This window comes from Lynx rufus, unplaced genomic scaffold (genome assembly GCF_022079265.1).
Source record: "Lynx rufus isolate CCGP_SWC_20201006 ecotype Redwood Valley unplaced genomic scaffold, mLynRuf1.p SCAF_6, whole genome shotgun sequence".
NCBI classification, from domain to species: domain Eukaryota; kingdom Metazoa; phylum Chordata; class Mammalia; order Carnivora; family Felidae; genus Lynx; species Lynx rufus.
The window spans coordinates 54,491,887-54,511,090 of record NW_025814878.1 but is presented as its reverse complement, the minus strand read 5'-3'; the positions used below and the strand labels follow the sequence as shown (position 1 = coordinate 54,511,090).

Here is a 19,204-nt window from a genome sequence, read left to right as displayed (position 1 = left end):
TATTTATCTCTGATAATAACCCTTATTCTAGGAAAGAGTCCCAATTTAGATTTTCTATGTTGTTAAAGAAGGGGCAGGGGCGCCTGGGTGGCGCAGTCGGTTAAGCGTCCGACTTCAGCCAGGTCACGATCTCGCGGTCCGTGAGTTCGAGCCCCGCGTCGGGCTCTGGGCTGACGGCTCAGAGCCTGGAGCCTGTTTCCGTTTCTGTGTCTCCCTCTCTCTCTGCCCCTCCCCCGTTCATGCTCTGTCTCTCTTTGTCCCAAAAATAAATAAACTTTGAAAAAAAAAATTTTAAAGAAGGGGCAAAAGTTTCTCTTTTGTCTGCAGGGTTTCATTTGCCTTCAGCTCAAAATAATCTTCACGCCAAAGTGGCCCATCTTGAGTCTGCTTGCTTTCAGCCTCTACAAGACTTAAATTGATTAAAATGTGCAATGTCCTTAGAAGAGTGCCTAACACATTTTGGGCATTATATGCTATTTATAGTTGTACATCTGAAGCACTGTTTCTTTCAATTATCTTTATCCATTTTTCTGTACCTGTTGAGTTGATAAGTAAAAACTATAGACAAGGATAATGTTGAGCTGTCATTATATAGTTCTGGAGTTGAGAAATCTTTTGTGCATATCCATCAGGAATAGTGAATACCTTCTACGAAGATAATCTTATAAACCTTTAGTAAGATACATTTTCTCTTACTTTGATTAAGATTCACACTTCATCAGAGCATTATTGGTTCATACAGTCTTTATTCATTCAGGAAATATTATTTGATAATTTGGTTCCTAAGTATTGTACACCTAGTTCCATTATGTGTGTGTGGTTGAGCAGGGGGGAGTTCACAAATGATGACCAAATATGTATTCTTATTATAAATCACAATATCACATATCTAAAGTCCTTTCCTTTGCTCAGTTTTTGATGCAGCCTTTCATTAACAAATGTTTCTCCCTTTTAAAAAAGTGTATTTTGTATGTTCCAAATTTTTCACAAAATCTATTCTTTCTTAACTGAATAGCTTACTTCTAATATACAAATTTCATTTTAACTAACTAGTTAACACCTATCTATAAGCATAGAATACCCAGGGTGTAACTGAGACAGCTACTCAGCAAATGAATTTGTGCCGTTAGTATTTTATGGAAAGTATTACATGCACCTGAGGATACTTGTTTCTAAGAGCTCTTTATTCAACTCAAAAATGCATCATTTTTCAATTACATTCACCAACTACTGTTCATTGATAAACAGCTATTTCAAAAAGTGTTCTCCTTTTCAAAGGAGAAATTGACATGTCTGAAAGTTCTAACCCAAAGTCCTTATTTTAAGATTGATAATCTAAAATTGACAAGGACTGGGACACCTGGGTGGCTGAGTCAGTTGAGCATCTGACTTCGGTTCATGATCTCATAGCTCCTGGGTTTGAGCCCCGCATCAGGCTCTGTGCTGACCGCTTGCTCAGAGCCTGGAGCCTGCTTCAGATTCTGTGTCTCCTTTGCTCTCTGCCCCTCCCCCGCTCACACTTTGTCTCACTCTGTTTCTCAAAAATAAATAAATGTTAAATAAATAAATAAATAAATAAATAAATAAATAAAATTGACAAGGACCACAGAAGTATGAAATGAAATAGTAATTTGCAACTGGTCTGTTAGTAAAAGTAAAAAAAAAAAAACAAAAAAACAAAACATTTTTTTATCTGTACTTTTTGAAGAATAGTGGTGATTTACAGTTGCTTCATTAATGCTAAGGAAAGTCTCCAAAGTACTTTAAAAATCATATTAGCATTGCCTTTGCCACAATTTTTTTCCTAATTGAGTAATAGTGTTCATCAAAATAAAATTGTGTTCCTCCTTAGGATATTTGTAGTGGAGACATTACAAATATAATGAACTAAAATGTGCTAATTTCAGGTTTGTTTCAAATTTAATATCTCCTTTAATATGTAAAGCCATAAGCTTTACAATTGCAAACTTTTAGCTAATAGCTTTCTATGGAGAGAACTGGTTCGGAAATTCCTTCAGTAACCACTAATCTTCCTTAACTATGGAGGAAAGATTTAGGTTGATCCAGTTTTAATGTAACCTGAATATTATAGCCTAATTCTTCATTGTACCCTACTATTTTGTTCTCCTATTGACATATTTCATATGATGTATACCTTCAATATTAATATTTTTATTTTTTACTTCGTAGGCATTAGCTATGGGAATGATGACAGAATACTATCATTATATCTTTACCACTCTGGTAAGTAATTTATTAAAGCATAAAGATAATGCTGTAAATTTTATTGCTACGACTTTTCAGGATGGAAAATGGGTTTTTGAGTGAGAAGTAATGACTGGCACTTTTGTAGCTTATTTTTTTTTTTTGATAAAACACAGGAGGAATGAATCATCACTGGGAACAAATAATTCTTGGTGGGAAGCTGATGATTTTTTTTTAAATTTTTTTTTCAACGTTTATTTATTTTTGGGACACAGAGAGACAGAGCATGAACGGGGGAGGGGCAGAGAGAGAGGGAGACACAGAATCGGAAACAGGCTCAAGGCTCTGAGCCATCAGCCCAGAGCCCGACGTGGGGCTCGAACTCCCGGACCGCGAGATCGTGACCTGGCTGAAGTCGGACGCTTAACCGACTGCGCCACCCAGGCGCCCCTGATTTTGAAATAATTTTATTTTAGATATCAATTCAAAATATTATATCTTATTTATATATTGCTTTAGAGGACTTCTAGAACATTATAGATTTCAAAATTAATTTGCTAAGAAATCAGTATTTTAGATAAGCACAAATTTTTATGTTGTTATCTCAGTTCTATTTACTTTACAAAAACCAGATTTATTGAAACACGTTTTGGTAGATTAAATTTTCGGTCCTGTTTATGCCTATTTTTAGTTGGATTTTTTAAAGTCAATATGATTTAATTTGCAATTATCAAATTGAATGTTACCTTCATATTATGTTTTTACACACCCACCACACAGTTCTTCCTTACTATGCATGAAACTCTGACCTCAGTCTTTTATCAAATCTACTTACTCTTGGTTCTATATCTTTATTAATATGTTATCCTGACTTTCCTTCCTCTGTGAAATGACTGTCTCTGTCACTAATTCTTAAGTGCTGTAGGGGTGGAAAATTTGTCCTCCTTCCCTTCTAGGTTCTTTGCCTGGTCTAATAATTAAATTGACATAAAACAGATTAACAGGAGAAAAAAAACAAATTTAATTTCATACATCAGGAGCCCCAAAGATATGAGACTCAAGGTCAGGTCAGGTAATTGAACTAAGGAATGGGATGAGAGCCTGGGGCTTCAAATGGGAGGAAGGTAATTCACAGACTGATAGAAAGAGCAGATACTTGGTAATTAGAAGTTTACCCTGCTATACAGATAGATCTTTCAGATAAAAAAAAAAAAGTTATTTCTATTAATAGTTTTTTTTTTCTTTTTTTTTTTTTCTGGTACAGAACCACTGTGTAAATTGTTTAAGATAGTTAAAACAGACATAAAAGTTTTCCTGAATCTACTGGGTCTTGGTTGCCTTCAGACCACAGTAATCCACATGCAAAGTGGCATATTTGGGGGTGGCATATTCTATTCTCCTTTATTGCCTATCACCAAAATTTGAGAGTATCTCCAAGTTTGAGACTTTATCCTATTTTCCTTTTTCCTCTTTAATTATTTTCTTCAGAACTAGTATGCATGTAAGAACTTCAATTATTACCTTTGATGAAATGAAATCTCAATGTCCATTTGTAAGAGTCCTGAATTGTATTTTGCTACATTACAGAACAAGTCTGTTGTCACATTAAGATAATCTCAAATAATTTAAACCTTAATGTATTGTTCTCTAAATTGACACCCCTTCTGACTGCCTTCAAAACTTCCATTGTCTGAATCCTATATCACCAACAAAGTTCTACTGTTTTTTCCTCCATACTATCTCTAGTTTGTGTCTCCATTCCCACAATAACCAGGTTAACCAATGCTTTCTGTTAACTCAAAAGTCTTCAATTTGGTCTCCTTGGTTTTAGGACTCTTGAAGCTATCAGACCAAATTACTAAAGTGTAGTTTATCACAGTAGCTTCCTATAAAAACAACTCTCCTCCAATAGAGCTTCTTCACACAGTAGTTTGTATTTTACTTGCAAATACTATGGTTAACTGTGCTGTATCTCTGTATTACTTCCCACCAGGCTATTTTTTGCAGCCTGTAAGAAACTTAATGATAGGCTGCAGGAGAGGGATTGGAAGGCTTTACTCATTAGCAAATTTTATTTCAATGCAGTTACAACTAAGTTCCACCATAATCATAAGATTTTAGAGGAATCAAAAGTATCCCTTAATAAGGAAAAATAAATTAAAAAAAAAAAGAAAAACACATTTAGGATTATAGAAGTCATTAGCCTATAATTGAAGGTCGTTTTTTAATTTAATTTTAATCTAACATTCCTATTTTCTGTTGTTGCTATTTTCCTTCATGAATTCTGTTTTATAGAAAAACTGATCTAGATCAGTCTCCTGAATAGGTTTTATGTTTTCTAATTTTTGTGCCTTTACTGACACTTTGAATGACATCTGTTTTCCTTTTGCCTACCAAGAGCCTGGCCATTCTTTAATGGCAGCTTAGATCCCATCTGTTCTATGAAGTTATTTTTGACTATAAAAATGGAAAGTTACCCATCTTGCTTCTGACTCCTTGCACTTATCACTTCTACTCTTTTGCCCCTGTGTGTGTGTGTGTGTGTGTGTGTGTGTGTGTGTGTGTGTCCTTGGCTAGATTGCAAATGTTGAAAAATAAAAACCTAAAAATCCCTTATATTTTTCACAGCACAGAGCACAGTTCAGACCAATATCAGCTGCTCTACACTAAATTTTAATCCTATTTTGTGGCCTATGTTAGCTGTATGCATCCAGGACAAGCTGCCTATAGGACCAATGGCATTACTCTTACCCTGGTTCCCAATATTGTCTGTAAGATCTAAGGATTAACTAATGCCAGCTTGAAAGAGGGCAGAGGTCCCATATGCTGCATGTTCTTATGGTGACATCCAGCTTTTCTGGATGCTTTGGCCCCTCTCTCCTGGGAAAATGAAATGGCAAAGCCAGAACATTCACTACCATCTGGAAATGGCAGCCAAATCTAAAATGTTCCTTACGGTGAACTTGTTGGGTAGAGTATAAAACAAAGGAACTGCCAGGGTTCCACAACCAAAAAGGCCAGTTTTGTTAACTTTTTCTCTCAGCTTTAATGTAATTTTTGTTAGAAGCCATATATCATGAACTGTTTCTTAAAAAACAAATAAACAAAAAACAAAAACAAAAAAAGTGCCAGTCACCAGTCAAGGAAGAAGAGCATAGAAAAAAAAAATCGAGTCAGTTAAAAATAAAATGTTTGGGGCGCCTGGGTGGCGCAGTCGGTTAAGCGTCCGACTTCACCCAGGTCACGATCTCGCGGTCCGTGAGTTCGAGCCCCGCGTCAGGCTCTGGGCTGAAGGCTCAGAGCCTGGAGCCTGTTTCCGAATCTGTGTCTCCCTCTCTCTCTGCGCCTCCCCCATTCATGCTCTGTCTCTCTCTGTCCCAAAAATAAATAAACGTTGAAAAAAAAATTAAAAAAAAAATAAATAAAATAAAATAAAATAAAATGTTTATGCATAAAATTTAAGGGCAATCTATCCTTAACGTGGAGAAGGAAGCTTATGCAAATCTTAAATGCAGGTTTTAGAAAAGCCTGTTGTTTCACTGGTGGAATTAGAATATGATATATACATACATATTTATCTAGAATATATACATTTGCATTGACTAAGCATGAAAATAACCTATTTGAATCTCGGTGATTTGTGATGGTTAACATCATTTGAGAAACAATCATGTTAGCTATTCTAAGGGAAGTAAAAATAATTGACTATTTTAATTATACATGTTTGTGAATATACTCTGTTGATAATAACACAAAGAAATTTGTCTTTCAGGACCTCTTTGCTCTTGATGTAGAGCCCTACCGATACAGTGGTGTTAACATGACAGGGTTCAGAATATTAAATACAGAAAATACACAAGTCTCCTCCATCATTGAAAAGTGGTCAATGGAACGGTTGCAGGCACCTCCGAAACCCGATTCAGGTTTGCTGGATGGATTTATGACGGTATGAATTCCCACTTAAAGATCAGTTTGTGTGTTTTAAGTGATATTGTATAAATCTTTAAATCTTCTGCATACAAACTTGGGTTTAATTGTTTGACATCAAAGGCATGATATCCGAGCTACTATTTCAAATAATTCTATTATGATTTTCTAAATTAATTTTATATGGTAAATTTGTACATATATACAAGTGTCTAAAAAGACATTACAACTATAGTTAGAATACCTGCAATGTAGAGATATCTCTAAGATTAATGGGTGCCATATATAGGATAAATTAGAGACTGAGAAGAAGATGTTAACCTAATAGTTATCCTTTGATCTTAACTACCCATACATGATTATTCTTCATCCTGTTGGTTTCTGATATCATATAGATGACCTACATCACACAAAAAATATCCTTTGAGTTATTCACTCTTTATGGCTCAAGACCAACCAATAATCACACTTATCATTTTCAAGTTCTTGATTACACCTAGAAACTGGATTTATACATAAACTGTAAAGAAGGGTACATTCTTCTAGAAGTTTACCTATTTATACCACTGCTGTCAGTGAAAATCTAAGGCAAGGCACAAATATAATTTAACATTTTCTGATAGCTATGTTAAAAAAACACAAAAAAAAACCCAAGTAAAAATCAATGTTATTAATTTATGTCATTTAACTGATTGTATTAAAAATACTATTATTTGAACAGGTAATCAGTATAAAAATTATGGCAGATGTTTTTCTTTTTCTTTTTGCTACTAAGTCTTTGAAAATTGTTGTGTATCTGACACCATACATATTAATTCAGACTAGTGACATTTCAAGTGCTCAATAGCCAACTATAAGTACTGGCTACCTTATAAAACCAGGTAGATTTATACTATACTACTTTTATACTATTCTATTTAAACAAATTATAAATGTCTGATACATTTTCATTAAATCTGTTTTCTGTAGACCAAATAATTGCTACAATTTAGGAAACAGCTAAACACCATGGCAATCTGTACATTTCCTAAGTCATTACAACCTGCTTTTATTAAGTGTCAGCCTAAATGGAAATTTTATAAGCATAACATTCTCTATCCTGATGGGTGGAATTTTTCTATTATGATTATAACTTTCCATTAATTGCTTCAATAGGGGTTCAAAGTGTGTTTTTAACATTGTAGCAAAATAAAGGTAAAAATTTGATTATTTTTTTCCTTAAAAGAAGATTTTTTTTTGAGAAAAACAGCCTCATAGAATTTGAAAATATCTCATATTCATAATAATTTTTAAAGAAATAATATAAGGGGAATATCACTCTTTTACAAAAAAATGGAAATAGTTGACTTATTCTAATATTTTGGTATTGACCTAAGATATATTTGAGAAACTTTATTGGGAGGAAAATATCTAAATAACTTTAAAATGAATATATTTTTTTCTCTAAAGTATATCCAGATTAAAAATAAAATACAACCTAAAAAATTACAAATATTATGCTTTATTCTCAGTTTGAAGATGTTGAATTGAACTTTTGGAACTTAACAAGACAATGTTATTTTTTAAACTAAAATATGTCCTATATTTTTAATTGTCATTTTAATCATGTACATATTTTTTCCCACATATGGTTTTAGCTAACTTTGTCAATTTTTAACTTCACGATGGATATCTTATTGTTACTCAAAGTCTTTTTTGAATGATTTTTAGGAAAAATCAATGATATTATGGCAATTTTAAGACTTTACTTAACATTTAACTCTGACTTCTACTAATATGCTCAAGGATTAGTGTTCTGCTTTATATATCAGAATCAGAAAAATTACCCAGTTTTACTTAGGTATCTCTATATTTCTGTATGATTCCCTGTATGACTCCACATGCCATCCCCTGAAACAAAGTACTAACTTGTAAGTAACTTATTGAGACTCTTGAAAGACAGATAAATACAAAGGAAGATGTATTAATTTCTTGTCATCCAGTAAGGCAAGGTCTCTTGGAGAGAATTAACCTTCAGAAGATGGAACAAAAAGGGTGTTAGGAGGAATACAGGTCTGGGTTTTTTGTTTGTTTATCTGTTTGTTTGTTTCTAGCCATGAGTCCATGCCTCCTCAATTCCGTCCTTCTGAATTGGCAGGTGATTTGGTAAGAGTGGATAAGTGATAGAATGAAAATGCACTGGCAAGAAAATGAGAAAATTAGCCTATTTAATTGAAAACTCTGCACATTGTATACAGACCATGGATTTTGAAGTCTTTAGACAAATATTCGATGCCAACACTTTTACCTTTGCTATAGTCATTTCCAGGTGGCATACTAAATAAGACAGAATCAAAAATGTTCACATATAAGAGATGATTGCCCCATCATTTATATATTTTTAGTTTCTTCAAACTACAAAGTTTTCACCAGAACACTTGAGATTTAAAAATGAAAACATTTTTTAAATGAGTGAGCTGAAGATAAATTTACTTGTGTGAGTGCTTTCTGAATAATATTTCTTATCTAAAAATGTAGACCAGTTATTTATTTTATTATATTTATACATAGAGCATGGAACAGAAACTATTTTGGAAGTAGACATGAAGTTTGCTGTTAAAATAAAGATGTCTTCCAAAATGGATGCAGATTGATTACTTTTTAAAAATTCCCCTTTGAAAAATGATAATATCTTTAAAAATCTTCTCATTATATACCATTATATAGTAGTATAAAATATAATATGTAAAATATTTTAAGTATATACAATTAATTCTTAATTTTAATAGTGCATGATTATGATAAAAATAAAACCAGTATAAGGTCTGCATAAAAATGGTATTCTTATGCCTTGCATGAGTATTATTTTTCTTTTTCATTAAAGATCATATTGTAAGCATTTTCTCATTCATTAAATGTTTAGAAAAAGAAATTAATAGGCTATTCCCACCATGAATGAAGTCAGGAAATTAAGAGGAGTCTAGTTAGAAAAGAAAAGAAAAGAATTATAGCCTGGCATTGTGGTGTTGGCAACATTCCCTTCAGTCAATTCATGAGATCTCAGTGTTTATATATCTCTTGTTCTTTTTTTCTCCCTATGGTACCATAAAGAAATGAGATTATCAGCAAAGTCCCTAGTACTTGGAGCAAGACCTATTATTATCAGTATCACAGTCATTTGTCAGTATGTAAGATCATAGTGCTTAGACTTTCAAATTCTTCCTTCATGTTGAGCTATAAATGGAAACAATGAATTGTATTCATAAGAATTTTTCTGGTTGAGTTAGCACCTTAACTGACCCTTGGGTCAAGTGTTTATCTGCTAAATGATTATTGAATACAAGACCATTTATCCTGTTGTGGTTTCTTCTATAGTTTGGGGTCATCATAATAAAGATATTAATGTTATTAGCTCAGTAAAATTTTTATCTTCATTTGTTACAAACCCAACCAAGAAACCAAGTCACACAGTATATCCAAGCCCAATCTCTTCAAGGAGGATGTGAAAAAGGAAGTCCAACCCTTCACACATTAGAGTTTTTTGTTTGTTTGTTTTTAATTCATGTCACCTTTCTCACACTTCCCCCAATGTCCACACACTGCCGTCCAGTCAGCGTGCTAGACTTCTCCCCAGACATGAGCCTTTACTATAAAAACCTTTCTCTATTGTGCATTCTTTGCTGATTATTTACATGTTTCCATGCTCCTAGGAGTATGGACGTCCCCTAAGTGGATATTACCACTGTTCTTTACTGCTGATCAGATGACACAGCTCCCAGTCTTCTGCCCAGACATCTGCCTTTTCCACACACAGTTACCAAAGGGCAGGAATTCACTTTTTTGAACCCATCAGAGCTGATGATAGCTGTAATTATTATTGATATATTGAATTTGCAGCAATCTCAATTCAAGATGATGAAATCAAGTAGAAATACCTCCAGATCAGTTTAAACAGCTGTGTCCAAGACATTTTTTTTCCCAATGCTGCCATCATGCCTATACTTATTAGTACTAATGGACCTGTCTTTATCCGGTAGCTTAAAAGTACCATTTGTTTCCTTATGTTGATGTGTAACATATATTCCTTGATAATATTAATTTAAAACATAAATCAATAATGATTGTGTTGCTTGGCTACATCATTTGAATTACTATAGGGAGATTAAAATTTTGGAAATACAAACTTTGAATACCAACTGCTATCTCCATTTCCTTACCCCTCTTTTCACACCCAACAGTCATCAAACACTGTCAAACCTACTATCTCAATATCTTTCTTCACTACATTCTTCTTTCCCCCCATAGACCCACGTCTTAGTTAAGAACCATGTGATCTCTCCTCTGGCTGTTGCAAGTCTCCTCACTGAAGTCCCAGCCCTAACATCTCTCCCCTACATTTACCTTCTTTCTAGTGTGAACATGGCTCATGACTCCTTGTCATTTGCTAGATGAGATTTCAACCCATTTGCCAAACCTACAAGGCCCTCCATGATCTGGCTTCTGCTGCTTGTTCAGCCTCCTGTTTGCTCCCTGCACTTTGAAGCCACCCATCTCACCACAATACGGGGTCCTCCTCATCTCACTATGGGGTGCTCCCATTATCTGAATGTTTGGCCTCTTCCTCCTTGTGCTCTGAATTTCAGATCATCTGTTACCTTTTTTTGTGATTTTTACCTGTGTGTTCCTTCATTTATGCACATTTTGTTTAAACCCCATGTTGAAATTTAGCTCTGGTATTTTTGTTTGTTTTCACATCTCTTTTCCAAAAGACTATAATTCTTTGGAGGCAAGAAGTAGGTTTCCTTATCTTTGAATGCCCTGTACTAGTTAAGCCCTTCATTCCTTAATAATGAAGGAAGGAATGGCTGACTGAATAAATGTGTGTGTTAATTTATTCTAATCACATTACAGCTGTGTTCTCATCACTAGATTCTCTCATTTTCCCAAATATGTTTTAGGGAGCTTTTTTTAAAATTTGCATAGTTACATTTTATTGTTGAGGTATCTAATCATTTAGAAAATGAAATTAGGCTAATCTCACATATTTGTTAGACAAAATTTATTAAAAGGCAAAAGCTTAGAAATACTTCTGATTAAATAGTGAAAGTTTAGTGAGTTAAAAAAGTTCTGTCCCTTCTCTTTTACCAAAGAGTGAAAACGTTTATAAGAGAGGCGAGTCTTTATGTATTTAAGTTCCAATGTCCTCCTAAAAACTATTTATTTATAATGACAGACCATAGCGCAGAAAGTTTATAATTTCTGTCATCATTTGATTAACTTTAAAGATAAATGTGTACCAATTCACAGCAGGGAGTTAGCTTATATATGAAGGGTGCAGTAGTGATCACTCTGCTACTGTACAAAGATTTACCTTTAGAAAATAGAATCACAGAGATATGAAGTATGACCAGGCAGGCATTCATTTACTTCTAGAACTACAAGCCTATCTTTGCCGCTGTCTGCTTAATCAGCTGAAGCTGTTTTCTTCGATTCAGTTGAAAAGAGAATATAAGGTTTTACCAGACAACGGATCAAACTAACTCTTCATTTTTTAATCAATAAAGGCATTTTGAAAAATCTGACTTTATCTTGCATCCCACTAAAACACCAGAGGAATAAAAAGTAGCCAAGTGATAACTTAATTGTTTTTTCTGTTATCAATTTTAATTGTGTGTGTGCTGTGTATTCTGGGCTTGATACCAGGCATTCAAAATTTGGTGGTGAAGACAATATGTCTGTTTACTCACAGAGCTTAGGAAATTGACAAAATCAGAAGTTAGTGTCTCAATGATCACATCTCACATCTCTGTCAGTACAAAAATCGTATTCGAACTTGTTGACTTCTTCCCAATTTTGTGTGTCTTTGATTGATCTAGTTTCCTAAGTCTTCTTTCAAATTCTTGTTAAAATTCCTTGTTTTCCATGCTATTTTGTGATAGCAAAAGACAAACATAAATTTACCAGGAGTTTTTCATGACTTCTTAATAGTTTGCTGAAAAATGTGTAACATTTAACAATGTTTATCAACATAACTGCTAGTTTTATTCTTGTCTTTACCACAGAAGAAATATTTAGGGGTCTATATTATAATCATTATAGAAGAAATATTTGCATAAGATATTTCAGAGTATATTATGAAATCATAAACACAACATTCATTACATTTGTATATGATTGATTTACTGAATGGTAAAAGGACATAGAATTTGTGGCATGGATAACAGAATGGCACTATATTTCTTCATTTTAATACCTATTAATCTTCCATGATATACTAGGCTGCAAGTTAAATCTGAATATAAATAATTGAGATGACCTAACATCCCCATTGTTTCATTAACATACAACATTCCATTTAATTGCCTTTGCTCATTGACAGATTAAGTAATCAGCATTTATCTAAAGCTGGTGAAGAGTTGGAGTTTCCATTTTAAGTAATTGTTCCTTACATGGAAAATGGCGGTTGCAATGAATCATTTCCTTCATAATCATGTTATTTTTTTAAAAAAAAAATTTTTAACGTTTATTCATTTTTGAGAGACAGAGACAGAGCGGGGAAGGGGCAGAGAAAGAGGGAGACACAGAATCTGAAGCAGGCTCCAGGCTTTGAGCTGTCAGCACAGAGCCCGACGCGGGGCTTGAACTCACAGACCGCCAGATCATGACCTGAGCCGAAGTCGGACACTCCACCAACTGAGCCACCCAGGCGCCCCATGTTATTTTTTAGGCCAATTTTTAAACTTTTCACTTAAAAAAGTAGGGTTGAATCATGAGATTTTTTTTTTACCCCTTCTATCCTCAAGAGCAAATTTTATCTTTAAAACACTTATCTAAAATCATGCAATACAAACTTGTATTAATACATTACTGTTCACAACTTTCCTCAACTTCTTATTTTACATTTAATAGCTATATAGTTACATATAGGTATAATCAATCACAGATGGTGTAAGGAAAGCAAGTACAGGGCACAATATAAAGGGAATAGAGAATGGTTAAGAAAATAAGCAATAGATTCTTTTACTAGAGCAGACATTCAGGTTAGAAAGGGGCTAACAGCAAACTTGACATAGTGTTCACCATCCTGGATTAGAGGAAAATGGATTGGGAAACAATGGGAGAAAAGCTGGGATAAAATTTTTACATACCATTTAGTTAATAGACAATTATAAATGTATAACATTTAACATATAGAAATTCAGAATAAAGTCAGCATGAAATACTGGTTGAAATTATTTAAACCAGAGAGGAAGAAATGGCACCGAGGCATATAAATAACAAGAAATATTATTACTCAGATACAGATTCATAATGAACTACAGAAAAGTTCTGACTAAGGAAGATTAACAGTTGCTATAAACAATAGTACCTTCTCTTCATTGGATCTATTTCTAAAATAAAAAGAGAGTGAATCTATTCTACAATGCACAAAGCATTTTTTGACTGTTTGTTCACCTTAAGAATAAAATACACATTGGGGCGCCTGGGTGGCGCAGTCGGTTAAGCGTCCGACTTCACCCAGGTCACGATCTCGCGGTCCGTGAGTTCGAGCCCCGCGTCATGCTCTGGGCTGATGGCTCAGAGCCTGGAGCCTGTTTCCGATTCTGTGTCTCCCTCTCTCTCTGCCCCTCCCCCGTTCATGCTCTGTCTCTCTCTGTCCCAAAAATAAATAAACATTGAAAAAAAGAAATTTAAAAAAAGAATAAAATACACAAAGCGAAGCTACCTTCTGTATTTAGAAATAGGGTATGGACTGAAAGGGAGTAGACTAGTGGTGATTACTATCAAAACTATATTTTTTTGTATTATTCCATTTTATTCATAATTTTAGGAATTTATTTTAGGAATTTTATTTATTATTTTTATAATTTTAGAATTTATATTAAAAACATTGAAATGCAATACCAGATAAAAGATATCTTGGCCTCACTACAGTCTTTAAATAAAATAAAGTTTAATTTTTAATTTTTTTTTAAGTTTATTTATTTTGAAAGAGACAGAGTGCAAGCGGGAGGGTCAGAGAGAGAAGAATCTCAAGCAGGTGCCATTGTTGTCAGTACAAAGCCCATGCAGGCTTGAACTCACAAAAAAGTGAGATTTTGACCTGGCCAAAATCACGAGTCAGACACTTAACCCACTGAGCCACCCAGGCACCCCTATTTTTAACTTTTATTATTTATTTATTTATAATCTCTACACCTAACATGGAGCTCAAATTCAGAACCCTAATTTCAAGAGTCCCATGCTGTTCTGACTGAACTAGCCAGGCACCCCTCAATTTTAAATAAATAATAATAATAATGTTTATTATTTATATTTATATAGATTTATATTACTTTTAGATATTGTTATAAAAGGTAAGCCGTATCCTTATTTATCTGCTAGAGAGACAATGTTAGTGGCTCCAATATTATTAGGATAATTATCGTTTATAATATATGGCCTCAGTATACTAAATATGTGTATTTTTAATAGATTTTTAAATTAAGTATTAAGTGTTAACTATTTATAAAATATTTATGTATAAATATGTAACATTTAATTTTATATTTTATTAATTTTAGACTCAGTATTCCTGTCAAATTTTAACAAATTTTCCTTCTTTGCAACCGTGACTTATAACAAATTGTAGCTTGTTTTGTCATGCTCAATTTCAGAAGAATTATATTTAAAAATTAAGATAGCTAGAAAATGTTACAAATAAGTCAAGGATTTGTTATATAGTGAAATTTGTGTTATATATAATAAACAATAATTGTAACTTTTTTTCATGTAGATAGATACAACAGTAGATATTTTCCTCTTTTTTTGTTTTTAGATAACCTACACCTGTATCTTACCAATGCAGAAATGCTCTTGCCTGAATTATCCAAGAATTATCTGACTGTGTTATTAGAAGTAGGAACATACACATTTATGAAGTATGAACATTAAGGGCCCTAGAATGTACAGCAGCCTAGGAAGTTTGATTCAAACAAGGACTTTGTATATAAACTTTGAATCTAGCTCCTGATACATGTTACCTTTTCTATTGACAATCTCAACTATAAAATGACCTAACTGTGAAATGTATTTAACACTTACTGCATCCTAATATTATTATTACCTCCAACAATATCATGGGGCAGTTATAATCCTCATTTTATAGATGCAGATACATAGAATGGGTAGATGATATATAAGGGAAGATCCCTGTACTATAGTCTGAAGCAAATATAAAGGAGTCCTTTAGCATCCAAAGGTAAAATTTAGGTATGATGAATTAGAGACCAGCAAAAAATGTTACATTTAGTGCTTCTTCTTCAACTTTAATGTACAAATTTTCACACCGTTTCCTTCCCAAATAAAATTAAATTAATAAATAGGGATCAGAAGTCAGCATCTGCATCCCATTTTCAGCCATTTCTAATGCTGTTACTTCAGGCAAGTTACTTAACCTCTTTGAGCCTCACTTGTCAAATAGAAATAATCAATTTTGTGTGTTGTTCTAAAGATTGAAAGAGATAATGCATTAACATATAAAAATATTAACCTATCTAAATTTTTATAATTACAAACTATATCAATGACTCCTCCTAAACTCCTGGTGCCTTATAAATGTAGAACAAATTTTGATATGGTGTTTATAGTTTAATTAACTCAACCATGGGGTTGTCTGGCTGGCTCAGTCGGCAGAACATGCTAGTCTTGGTCTCAGGTTCGTGAGTTCAAGCCTCATGTTGGGGGTAGAGATTACTTTAAAAAATAATTCAGTAATATTATTCCAACATCATTTGTTATCTCTTGTATGCATTAATACCATAGTAGTTGGTGTGTGTGAGTGAGTGAGTGTGTGTGTGTGTGTGTGTGTGTGTGTGTATTGGATGGTTAATTGACATAGAGAACTAAGGAAGATTCATACAGAATCTACTTGGTACTTGAATCTAGTACGCTTCTTTAAAACTGGACCCAATCACAATAATTTGAAATGTGCAATTAGACTGATATATCACTATTGAACAGGTTTTAAATCTAGTTAGAAGTTTATGAAACTTCTGGTTGTGTATCATTTATTTCCTCCCTACTTTTTTAGATTAAAAAGATGGCTTGTTGGCATAGAATTAAAGGTTGGATTTTTGCTTGGCTCTTTTATGTCAATTATTAAAGACTGTTAAATCTATTTCTACCTTCAAGTAAAAACTTTGGAATCAGAATCGCCTGACTGTTAAAACTGAAATCTACCTATTATTACTTTTGTAAACTTCTGCTACTTACCTAACATTTCTGAGCATCAAGTACCTCATCTATTTAGTGGAAATAGTAATGCCTACATCAAAATGTCACTGTGAAGATTAAATACATAACTTTTATACTGCTCAAAGACAGTATCTAGCACATAGAAAATCCTCCAAAATCGGTATCCATTCACTTCAAGGCAAATACAATTTTTGCATTTAGTGTAAGTGATATTTCTGTTCAGAGTAAACTTCATCACTCTCAAAGTCTTCTGATACCCTGTGTATACAAATACGACAAGTGTATAAGCATGCAACTATGTAAAAAGATCTAAGAGCAGGTAGTTGTTTACTTTGATGTGCTGGTTGAGGTTATGTGAATGAATGAACATGAATCATCACCAGCTTTACTATCAATTTGTTGATGTTAATTTCATCAGTGGTACCTAAGTAATTATACTTACACTAGAAAGACAATTTTTTAAAAAGTGTAGCCTATGCAGTTTTGTGATTTAAAGGTTTAAGAAATGGTCAAAGATCTACTCTGATGCACTAATATCCAAGATATGCTTGGCCAATACTCTTTAAATCCACATTAATAAATCAAAAGAATATTTCAGACAAAATGAAATGAAGAGTTTTAAGGTGAATTTGCCTAAAGGATATTAGGAATTCTCTTTCTTTATTATGCAGAGAGGAAATATTATGTTGATCTTTCATTTGCCTTTCTAAAAGAGTTCATAAATATTTTATTCATTAATCTTCAGAATACCCTGTGACCAAATTGAACCAGAAAAGAAAAGCTAAGTTATTAAACAGACACAGATGTTGAAATGGTACCAAATCAATCCTTCATGAAAAATTCCTATGTATTGTTACTCATTAATTCATTCTCCAAATATTTATTGAACATCTATTATATGCAATGTGTGGTATTAGACCATATGGATGACAAATATATATATGTGTGTATGTATATATATGTATATCTATATACATATATACATGATGAATTATCAATTTAGTAAGGAAAGTAAAACACAGCCTTAAATAATAATAATAATAATAATAATAATAATAATAAACGTTGGCATGTAGTAAGGAATATATGTAGAAAATAGTGTTTTTAGATAGGAGTTTACCCACTTTTTGTTTAGGATGTAATCTCAACTTCACATAAAACAGGAACAACAGTTCCCTGTCTTTGTAGTTCCCTCACTGGACATGATCAAACATCTACCATCCTGTGAGACATGGTCAGTTTGATCAGGCCAGTTGGTGCTTGTAGGTTGCTCCAGTCAGACATACTGTTTTCCAGCTGGAGAATTCCATAGCTGCGACCAGGTTTGAAGCACTTCAGAAAGTGGTACTGGATCCTGGAGCTGTGTCAGACTTGGCATCCTGGTATTTCTGCTGAAAATGTGGCAGTCAAATGGTCATCTCTGTGTACCCATGTTTCTGTTGCCTCTTGTGTTAGAGGCTATATTTGCCAATTGTCTCTCCATGTTCTTTTGGTCACTCAGCATTGGGGCTAAGGCTCAAATTCATTCTCACATTGGTCTGGATCCCCACTATTCCAGCTTTCAGTTATCTAGCTTTTTAGTTTACACAACAAACATGCACCTACCCATTGTGCCCATGTGGCTGAGTCAGAAACCCCACATCAGTCCCAGCTTGTTTGCAGACCCAGCCCCTCCCCAGTGCTCTCAGGCCTTGTCTTAACTGTGCTCTCTTAGTTGGGGGCATTCTGAATTGGGGTCTTGGCTGTTTTCCTCCAACGAGTTTCCTTAGCCCTTTTGCAAATTTATCTTCTCACCTCCCACCAACTTTCAAGCCCCTGGTGCTAAGGAGGAAAGAGTGGTCTCTGTAAAATCAAATGCATGGTTGCTACGGCCACTACAGAGTTGGTGCAGAGTTGGCATACATCTACTTAAATCAATAAATAAATAAGGTCATTTTGATGGATCTGTTCAGAACAAGAAAACTTACGCCAAGATAATTTGATATTTCTTTCAACATAATTCTGTTACTTTTACTGTTATTACTATTCCAGCATCACCAAGTACTGGGCACATCTTCCACAGTGTTATAACAATCTAAGAATTTTGTGTGATTGGAAAAGGAATTTTGGAGGAGGTAGTGCGAATAAGACTAGGTGAGATCAGCAAGGCCATGTTGGAAGAAGAGAATGGAAAGACGTTATTAAATGTTCTAGGATAGGGGAGTTCAAAAAAAGTAATATTTGCCATTTACTGTGTATCTACTCTTTACTAAACATTATGCCATTTGTGGTAGTTATGTAAAGATACGCTTGCCTTATACTACCTCTGATTATCCCCCAAATGCTACATGTTTTATTTCTCACTTTACAAATGATGGAACTGGGACTCAAATATGTTTAGTATGTTGTGCAAGGACATTCAAATCAGAAGATGGAGCTGAGCTTTATGTCTAAGGCCTTTCTAATTTGATAACGTGCTCATCCTGCTCCCAGAAAGTCTCATCTGGTGACACTGTGCAGGTGCATTAGACTCACTCCAATGGAGGCAGGAAGCTGTAATCCAAGCCTACAGTAATAAGGACTGGAAGTAGAGTAGATAAGACTCAAAGAATGATTGAACAGGAAGACTTTTTTTTTTGAGATGGGAAAGGAGAATAAGGAGATAAGATAGGCCTTTGAGCTTCCCAGTTTAAGTGACTGGGAAGACACTAATGCTTTTAATAAACATGCGGCCACCTGCAGGAGGTGGCTTAGAAACGGGATGGCATTGATTGCAGACTTGTAGGATCTGAGATGATGATGATACCTAAAGGGAGAGGGATCTGGCAAAAAGTCGGAAGGTGGAATATAGCTTCTCACTGCAGTAATGTCTCAGTTT

General features: G+C 33.9%; 1 protein-coding gene across 3 annotated transcripts in view; it reads left to right on the top strand.

Moving 5' to 3' along the window:
- The window catches only part of GRIK2 (glutamate ionotropic receptor kainate type subunit 2), a 670,079-nt gene that overhangs the window by 294,249 nt on the left and 356,626 nt on the right, over positions 1 to 19,204 (top strand). For all 3 annotated transcript variants that reach the window (XM_047102336.1, XM_047102337.1, XM_047102338.1), the window contains exons 5-6: positions 2,191 to 2,244; positions 5,978 to 6,151. In XM_047102336.1, coding sequence (XP_046958292.1) covers positions 2,191 to 2,244; positions 5,978 to 6,151 — 228 coding nt within the window. The remainder of the gene's footprint in view (positions 1 to 2,190; positions 2,245 to 5,977; positions 6,152 to 19,204) is intronic.